Source organism: Uranotaenia lowii, chromosome 3 (assembly GCF_029784155.1).
Source record: "Uranotaenia lowii strain MFRU-FL chromosome 3, ASM2978415v1, whole genome shotgun sequence".
In the NCBI taxonomy this organism is placed as follows: Eukaryota; Metazoa; Arthropoda; class Insecta; order Diptera; family Culicidae; genus Uranotaenia; species Uranotaenia lowii.
The window spans coordinates 185,520,639-185,530,666 of NC_073693.1; the positions used below are offsets into that span (position 1 = coordinate 185,520,639).

The window sequence follows — 10,028 nt, forward strand, 5'->3', positions numbered from 1 at the left end:
CCAATCTACAAAATGTATCTAGGGTATATGGTCGGTTTTCAAAATTCCTTCATGAAATTATTACCAAGTATCCATTGGCACCCTAACATACATACAAAATCTGAGTTTTTCTGACCACGAGGTTGTGATGTATAATATCAGTTTTTGACGTATTTATTATGGATTTTAAATTTCCAGCAATATTTTCAAAGCTGAAAATATTGGGACAGATTTAAGAAGCGTTTAGGTACCATACACTTTAAATATTTCTTAAACTTTCTACCTTTATATATTTCTGGGAACTTATCGCAGTTATGTTTTTGAACGTTACAGAAAAGTTCTCTTTCTAAGCTTTTTTTTTTTAGAAAACGATAAGTTAATTTTGCCCGACAATCATAAACATTCAAGATAACAACCTCAACAGACGTAGGTATACCGTATGCACTATGTAGAATACCAACCATCCTTATCAGTTTGAATTCGCATTTACGTTTTATTGACTTCTCAAGTTAGTTGTACAAAATCCGCGAAAGTAACTGGTTGAAAATAATATACGTTTAACAGCTGAAAGTAAAAAAACACAGACTTTAAATTCGATAGTATCTTGTAGTGTTGAAAATGCCGAGCATAACAGAAAAGCTGAGGAACGTTTTTTCGTGGCAACACGATAGCTACGAATTCGCAGCTAGTGCAGATGTGGCGAATAACATCGGAACAACTGACGATAACAACGGCTCTCAGCAATTCAACGCATCGCCCAGTAAAGCAAAACTGTTCAAATCGAAGGTGCTGATTGCTTGAAAATTGAATTGAATACACTAGCTGTAATTTGTGAGCTGACGAATTTATCAATTGCAGATCAAGTGCGCGCCTAGTGTTTGTTTTCGTTCAAGGGTTGATAATTTTATGTTGTGGGTTGAACGAAAATTTGAACGTGAAAATTCAAAATTATGGCATGAGCGGAGAAGCAAATCAACTCAAAGTGCAAATGTGTCTTCACCTAAAATTTACTAATTCTACCTATACTTCCTGGCATGTTATCGTTATCTTTTGATTTCAAAGATTTGTTCAGCTATATGTGTATTCACGGTGTTCAAACTTGTTTTCATTCTGCTGATGCTGGTTTTGCTGGCGTTTCTCAGTTAAAAATAAGCCAATTATTTATTGCTATTACTTTTTTTTTCAATTTGTGGAAGGTTTTGTTTTTGTTTTGTTTTTTTTTTTTTTAATTTGTATAAGGGAAGTGCTGAAATTTCATGGCTTTGATTTCAATTTACAATTGGGGATACTTAGATTCAGTATTGAAAATACGCATTTAAAAAAAAATTGAAATTCAACATTGAAGATTCTGAAGATTCAAAATCTTATATATGAAAGTGAGAACGATTTTCTTGTGACACCATAGCTTTGAAACGGGTTATTCTGCGTTCTATGGAAGGGCTCCCATACAAAATCAACATAAAGTATGGCACAAAAAAAATCGAACGATTTTCAAGTGATTTTCATAACAAATAGTTCACGAGCGGGCTTGGACGTAATAAGATGATTACGGACTGATTGACACCTCCCCCCCCCCCCAGGGGGGGGGGGGGGTATCACATAAAAACGACAAAACTTATGCAACTTTCATGTGATTTTCATGAAATTTGGTTCACATGCAAGATTTTACATACAAAAAAAAAGGATTTATTGTAATGAATAACTATTTTATGTAATTATTTTATCGGTGAAATTTTATATTTTTGAGAAAGAATATTTAAGGATTGAAAGATTTTAGACGGATAAAAGATTAGAAGAAGATGAAAGATGCTGAAAATGAGCAGAAGGGTAATTTTAATTAGAAAAACTTTTCAACACATTTCATCTTTTTGATCCTCACGGGCTTACTACTCTGCAGTGGTATTAGATACAGATAGAATTGTAGCTACCATCACACAATAATAGGCTCACATGTTAATAGGGTATTTCGGAGGAATATGCACCTCCTAAGGGAAATGACCGAGTATGCGGAATACTCAAGCTGAACATCCGAATACATTGCAACACGTGCTTCGTATTTCTATCTTCTACTCATATTCTTTAATATTACTTTTTATTGTAAAAAGTATGAAAATCTTCGATTTCTTACAAACGCGTTTAAAAGCAACCTTTGAAATCATTGGATGTTTAACGCCCCAGTGTATGCAAATGATGCTCCAAAACATTGGATCAAAACGACTCAAAAACAACACAATATTCACAGTGAAAATAAATTAATTGTTTTTGATTCGGCAAAAAATTGGAAACAATATTTTTTCCAAGTTTATCTACACATAAAAACAAGTGGTTTGTTAACATTTCTCAGTGAAAAAATATTTTTTTTTACTTTATTCCTAGCTGATCCCATACGAACTCCGTTTTGCTTTCAACTTGGAATATTTCATGAACAATTTGTATGAAAGTGAATTGCCAAGCATTTTCCAGATGCACTTCTTAATTCATTGTTAAATAAAAATAGCAAAAATAGTGGATGATCCCTTTTTTTGTCGTCTGCTACTAAATTTGAAATCATTAATCAATTGATCGTGCCAAAAACCCTTGGGTATAAGTTTCGACGTTATCGTTGCATAACAACGCAATTATTGCCAAAAAGTTAAACCCTTTGCGGAGGCCTCTTATACAATCTTTGATATCTGAAATCGATTGTCCGTCCCTGAAAACTACCGTGTGCAAATTTTCATCCCAATCCGATGTATAATATCAACGATATTGCAAAAATATTGAATGGTTAATATGGACGACCCCCTTTACCGGTCCCTTACACTGAATTTAATACCTGAAATCGATTGCCCGTCCATCAAAACTCTCGTGTACCAATTTTCATCTGAATCCGTTGTATAATAACGACAATATAGCATTAACAGTGAATAGTTAATACGGGCGACCCCTTTTGCCGATCCCTGACTTTAATTTGGATAAGTGAAATCAATTGTTTGTCCCTAATAACTCCTATGTGCAAATTTTCATCATAATCAAATGCATAAAAACGTCAATTTCACTAAGATATTGAAATGTTAATATGGACGACCTCTTTTGCCGGCAGAATTTGATACCCGAAATCGATTGCATGTCACTCAAAACTATCGTGTACCAATTTTCATCTGAATACGATGTAATAATAACGTCAATACCGCGAAAACAGCGAACAGTTAATATAGACGACCCCTTTGGCTGACCCCTTGCACAAAATTTAACAACTGAAATCGATTGCTCGTCTTTCAAAACACTCATGTGCAAATTTTCAACACAATCCGACGAATAGTAACGTCAATATCGCGAAAACGATATTTCTCTTGTATGGACGACCCCCTTCAGAAGGGGTCATCCGAAAATCTAAAAACATTTTTCATCATTCCTGGTCCTAATGAGCATCCATGCTAAATTTCAGCTCTCTAGCTCTTAAGACGGCTGAGTCTATAGAGGACAAACAAACACACAGAAATTGCTTTATATATCTATATATATAAAAAGCAATTATCTGTATGTTTGTTTGTTTGTTTGTTTGTTTGTTTGTTTGTCCTCTATAGACTCAGCCGTCTTAAGAGCTAGAGATCTGAAATTTGGCATGGATGCTCATTAGGACCAGGAATGATGAAAAATGTTTTTAGATTTTTGGACGACCCCTTCTGAAGGGGGTCGTCCATACAAGACAAATATTGTTCTCACGTTATTGACGTTATTTTCCGTCGGATTGTGATGAAAATTTGCACATGAGTGTTTTGAGAGACGAGCAATCGATTACAGTTATCAAATTTAGGGATAAGGGTCGGCAAAAGAGGTCGTCCATATTCACTGATGAATGTTTTTGCGATATTGGCGTTATTATACACCGCATTGTGATGAAAATTTGCATATGATTGTTTTGAGAGACGAACAATCAATTACAGTTATCAAATTTAAGGTCAGGGGCTGGCCAAAGGGGTCGTCCATATTCACTGATTAATGTTTTTGCGATATTGGCGTTATTATACATCGGATTGTGATGAAAATTTGCACATCAGTGTTTTGAGAGACGAGCAATCGATTACAGTTACCAAATTTAGGAGTTGATGTCGGCAAAAGGGGTCGTCCATATTCACTGATTAATGTTTTTGCGATATTGGCTTTATTTTACATTGGATTGTGATGAAAATTTGCACATGAGTGTTTTCAGAGACGAGCAATCGATTACAGTTATCAAATTCAGGGTCAGCGGTCGGCCAAAGGGGTCGTCCATATTCACTGATTAATGTTTTTGCGATATTGGTGTTATTATACACCGGATTGTGATGAAAATTTGCACATGAGTGTTTTGAAAGACGAGCAATCGATTCCAAGTTTCGAATTGCGGATCAGAAGTCGGCTGAAGGAGTCGTCCATACCCAACTTGAATGTTTTTGCGATTTTGACGTTATTCTACATTGGGTTGAGATGAAAATTTCCGCATAGGAGTTTTGAGGGACGCTCTTTTGCTTTCAGGTTTCAAATCTTGACTCAGGGGTCGGCAAAAGGGGTTATTATCTGTTCACTGTTTTTACGATACTCTCTTGATTGAGCATAGAATTGTAATGAAAATTGGCACATGGGAGTTTAATAGAAAAGATAATTAATTTCAGGTGTCAAGTTTTGAATCGTGGTCAAAAAATGGCCGTCCATGTTAGTTGCTCACTGTTTTCGCGATATTGTCGTGATCATGCATCGGATTGAGATGAAAATGTTCAGATGAGGGTTATAAACTATGAGCAATTGACTCCAGGTAGCATGTTTCGTGTCAAGGGTCCGCGAAAGGGGCGTCTATATTCACTGATCACTGTTTTCAAGTTACTTAGTGGTATGAATAAGGTTTAGCAATTGCTTCAGCAGCTTTTACTTAGCTCGAAATCAAGCAAAGCAAAAGCCCAAAGCATTTGCTTAGTTTGGTATGAATAAACATTTGCTTAGCGGATGTGTACTAAAGTCTTAGAACATAGCTTTTGCTTCGAAAAATAGAGCTATCCAACCAGCAGAATCTGAAGTTTTCTAAAGTTAAATGAAAGAAGACGATCAAAAAATTTAAAAGTCCGGCTAAAATAGCCATGAAGTCGACGGTGCGGATGGTGGGTGTAAGAACGACCGAAAAGTTTTTGGTTAATGCGTGCTCGTATGTTGATGTTTAAAGAAAAATGAATACATATTCGAATATAGTCAAACAACAAATGGCCTAACTTTAACATTTATCATAGCTCTCCCACACGTATTCGGATCGGAATAATCCGATGTATAAAAAATAGGCAATAGGCGCGCATCTTAATTTTGTTTTTTTTGTTTTAAATCTTAGAATTATAAAAAAATCATAGAAATATGGAAGTCTGAATTATGTTTTCATTATTACAATTTTCTTCCAACTTCAAGCCGATTGGGACTTCTTCCACTATAGCCGGAATTTTTAATTTAGAATATTTACTGATTGATTTGTTAAGTTTCATCTTAGACGAATCATTTCATACAACGACAGGAATATGAAAAAAAGCTGGATTATCTCTCCGACTTTTCTTTATCCATGTTGAAAATGCCTTTTTGAATTGTATTGAAGTGTAATATTGTTAATTTAATAAATTCGTGACATTGCTAAAGAATTTTTTTATTGGAAAAGTCTGCTACCGAGCATGCTTAGAAAATAAAGCAATTGCTAGGAGATTTGTCGAGCGATTACTTCAGATTTGGGCTTTATTCATACCAAATTAGCTTGTTCTAAAAGTAAAAGCTCCTGACAGAGAAAACAGCTGTCAAAAAAAACTTTATTCATATCAACCGAAGCAATTGCTTTAAGCGACTGCTCGACTGCTCGATTTAGTTTAGCAAAAGCAATTGCTAGGTTTTTCTCATACCACCTACTGACGTTATTTTACATATAATTTCAAAAGAAAAAATGGCACAAGGGAGTTTTGAGGAACGTAAAATTGGTTTCTATTATCGAATTTCGGGCCATGGGACAGAAAAAGAGGGTTTCATTGAAAGTTAAGTGTTTTGTGCAATAATTTTGTTGGAGGCAGTTAATTGATACCAATTTAAGTGTGAAGGTCAAGCAAAAGAGTCGTGCACACAAACAAATAGTACATGTTTCTGCCATAATGTCTAGATTTTGCAACCAATCGAGAAGAAAACACTCTCATATAAATTTTAATAAAAAACCAATCAACCGTTTAATTTGAATTTCAAGTAATAGTAATAGTAGCGACTTTAAACACTGTTGAATTTTTTCCCCAAAATTGTCGAAAGAATGTTTCGAATTCATTTTCTAAACTCATTTCGACGTACCAATGATTTAAAGCGTAACGAAGTTCGTATGGGATCAGCTAGTATATATATATATAGATGATCTTATTTTAAAAAATATTTACCTAATATTATGTATGTATTTAAAAAAATTAAATGAATATTTATATTTTTCAGCCTAACAAAAATACCAAGGTTTCCTCCAAAATTGCAAAGGATAAACAAAGGTTTGTTTATAAACAGCATTGAATATGGTGTCCAATAATGATAAAAAACTTTGCATTTCAGATTGAGCCAAGTTTTGGTTACCCGAAACCCTTCGATTACTTCAGCACAATTGAATGCCGTTGCCCCATTGGTCAATATTCGACGGATTCCTTCGAACAAATCTGCCGAAACGGAATCACGTTTGAAGTCATCCTCAAATTCACATGGTAGTCGAGCAAATTCCCTCTCGAGCAATGTAACCGTTCGCAATAAAACGAACTACCCGAAATCGAACACTCTTGCTGCCGAAACGAACTCGCTACGAAACACGATTGTCCAAAAGAGGGCACCCGTCTCAACGAATAAAAAGTTAGTCGGGGCACGACCCATCAGCAGTGTTTCGAGTTCGCTTCAAGGGGGCAGCAGCGTCAAAAAACTAAACAGAAGCTCTGCTATTCCGACGCAGCCAGTTTTTCGAAAAGCTCCTCCCATACCAGTCGTACCACCCCCGGCTGACAAAGGAGCACGTTCAAAAAACTTACTTCAACGACAGCGAGAACAAACCCGGCAAGAGCCAGTGTATGCGAGTATATCAGAACAGTCGACATTAAAACGACAACCAGCAGTTCTGGTAACCAGCAGTTCTAAAAGCCGGTGAGTATATTTTGTCCATGTTTAAACCCACCCAATAAACCTAAATTTATCTGCTGGAATGGCATACCATCAAGAAAATAGTTATATATGAATCCTACTTACCTAAATTAAAATATAAAAATATCGAACATTACAAATATTTGATTGCTTCGGCCAATATGTTAGTCAAAGCATAAGTCATTTTAAAAGTAGGTATAGGCACGAAACAATCGATAGCTTTGATTTTGACGTGAAATTTGTCACCTTTTGTGTTCCATACTTTTTCAAAATTTCGATCTAAACTCACTCCAATCAATTTTTCCATGCATTGTACCTACATAGTATGCAATTTTGTTGCACACACACTTTTGTCTAATTTTTTTTTTGCATTATTTTTTAATTACTTTCCCTCCTCACCCCTCATGATGTTTCAATCCCGAGTGACAAAAGGATTCCAGATTTGTTCCAGCCTTATTTCTACTAAAATTAAATCTCTACTAAATTAAATTTCTACTTAAAATAAAAATCAATATCAAAAATATCGTTCAAAAGAATCGAAAAAAGTTAAGCCAACATTTCTGAAATAAAGAAATTGGCTTAGCCATCGATTGAACGATAAATGCAAAATAGAAGGTTTATCAAAGCAACCAAATACTGACTCTTTTTTTTTGTTCTGGGAGTGAATAAACCAATTGGTTTAAAATCCCAAAAAAAAAAAGACTTTTTTTGTCCTTTCCGCACATGTGTTTCCACATGGCGGTCGATCCATCCATAATCAACTGCATCGCAGAACGAAGTGCCGGCTCCATTCGGTACTTCTTCTTCGATACAATTGATTGGTAAAGGACAAAAATTTCAGTATGTGGACAAGCTTCTATTCAAAATGCTCCTCGCTCTTTTTCAACACTTTAGTAACTTTCTTCCTATGTTCTACCCATGTACACTACTCACTGATAAAGCCGCTCAAAATTAGCAAAAAGTAAAAAAAAATTCGGTCATTTCTCCCCTTAAAAATAAAAATTATTGACACTTTTTGTAAACTTTTGAAAAATTTAAGCCATTTTCTCTTAATTTTATTTTTCACTGAGATTTTCACTTAAAATGCTTAATATAGCATTACCTACCTGTATCTTCTAATATATAAAGATGAGTTGGACTATATATGTTTGTATGCACCTTATACAAATCCACACCGCTTAACCGATTAGCCTGAAATTTGGTACAGTAATGTGCTTGGACCATGGTAAGGTTTTAGTAATAGTTTTGAGCCCCTCCCACCTAAGAAAAGGGACCCTCCCATACAACTTTTGTTTTTTTTCACACGAATCAAAAGTCATGGCACCCATTTTGCCAACAGTTTTTAGTTTCCTTTGGCGGGGTTGTTTTCACCATCACCATGGGCTGGGCATTAGAAACGACCATCCAGAGTTCACATGTACTGGATAGCAAATCAAAGCCTGCTAGCGATTTAAAAATTCATAGCGAAGTTTTTGGCGGTTTTTTTTTCCTTCTACTGTCCAAAGCACGTGGTAGGGGGAAGTGTTCCTAAATGCGCATGTTGGGTAATATGCGCATACAGCCGATTGACGATATGGCTAAAGATTCATCATATCTAATCAGTGCAGTTTGAGGGTAATACGCTTTTAACACATGGCATGAAAAAATTAAATTGTTATATAAAGTCGAAAAAATTTAAAAATTCAAACAAGATTTTTGTCAGTTTTGTTATAATATATTGAACTTTAATTATTGTGCGTACAGATTCTGTGAACAAAAATTTTAATTGTTTTTCTTTCTCATTCATCTGGAATTCGGAAATTCAACAAATTGAAGTTTTTGGCAGAGTTGTAAATGATAAGATATTGGAATAACAGACAGGTTCTGAATGCCCATATCAAGGTAGGTTAAATGCCTATATCAAGAAAAATAGATTGTTCTTATAAATTTTTTACTTTCTTTCATTTAAACATTAAATCTACGCTCAAACCACGATCTTACAGCGAAAAAAGAAGAACTTCATAGTGATCTGATAGAAATACAATCTGAACAAAATATTACCATGAAATATGGCCATATGGCATACTTAACTATGTTTCATGCAAAAGAACTAGTTATTGATAAAATAATCAATTTCGACCTAAATTTAAACCCTTTAATGTATAAAATTAATGACTTTTAAAATGAAGAATGAAACAAAACTTTGCTTGCCAATTTCGATGTTGCTTACGTCCCTTCTTCCAAACGACCAACAGCCAAGGAAATTGAAAATTTTCCGATATTCGCCTCAGAAAAATACGGGCGTAAGTGCAAGTTGAAAGAATCGAAGGACGAAAGAAAACAGATTTATGAAGATTTCCCCTCCAAGCGACGAATGTTTTTCGAGGTACGAACTATTTGTGTTCGAAATCTTTTTTTCTGTTTTGTGGTTGCGGTTGTGTTTTTTGTGTTTTTTTTTCTATCTCGATGAAATACTAGTTGTTCGAAGTTATACAACGTGAAATTTACAAGGAACCGAAGAATAGTTTAATCCTGTCAAGAAGAGCTGATGTTCAAAGTCAAAAATTCCTAGAAGTTATTCAAACGGGATCTGCTTAAAGCAATCGAAGCCAAATCATGAGTCGCGAAATAGGTCCGAACATGTCCCCCAGTCTGATTAGCTGAAAAAAGGAACTCACACGTGTGATGTTAGGCCGAGAGGTTGGCGACGATCGTGTTGCTAATTTATTACTCGTGGGGGATTCGCAGTTTTTCGGAAGACATTATTTGGAGTGCCAATTATTTTAGAAGTTAACATTTTTTTAATATTCAATTCAGTGATGATGAAAAGCTGCTTGAATGGTTAAAAAGAGGTATCGTGCGTGATGAAACGTGTCTGTGAAATAGCTGCCTACTTTGATTGGTAAAATTACGCGGGCTACACGATTTGTGGTCGTTGC

The 10,028-nt window shown here is 35.1% G+C and overlaps 1 protein-coding gene across 1 annotated transcript in view; it reads left to right on the plus strand.

Annotated features, from left to right (window-relative positions):
- The first annotated feature begins 525 nt into the window (after positions 1-525).
- The window catches only part of LOC129752916 (uncharacterized), a 131,573-nt gene continuing 122,070 nt past the window's right edge, over positions 526-10,028 (plus strand). Inside the window, exons 1-3 of the mRNA XM_055748706.1 lie at positions 526-765; positions 6,430-6,479; positions 6,541-7,113. Coding sequence (XP_055604681.1) covers positions 598-765; positions 6,430-6,479; positions 6,541-7,113 — 791 coding nt within the window. The 5' untranslated portion in view covers positions 526-597. The remainder of the gene's footprint in view (positions 766-6,429; positions 6,480-6,540; positions 7,114-10,028) is intronic.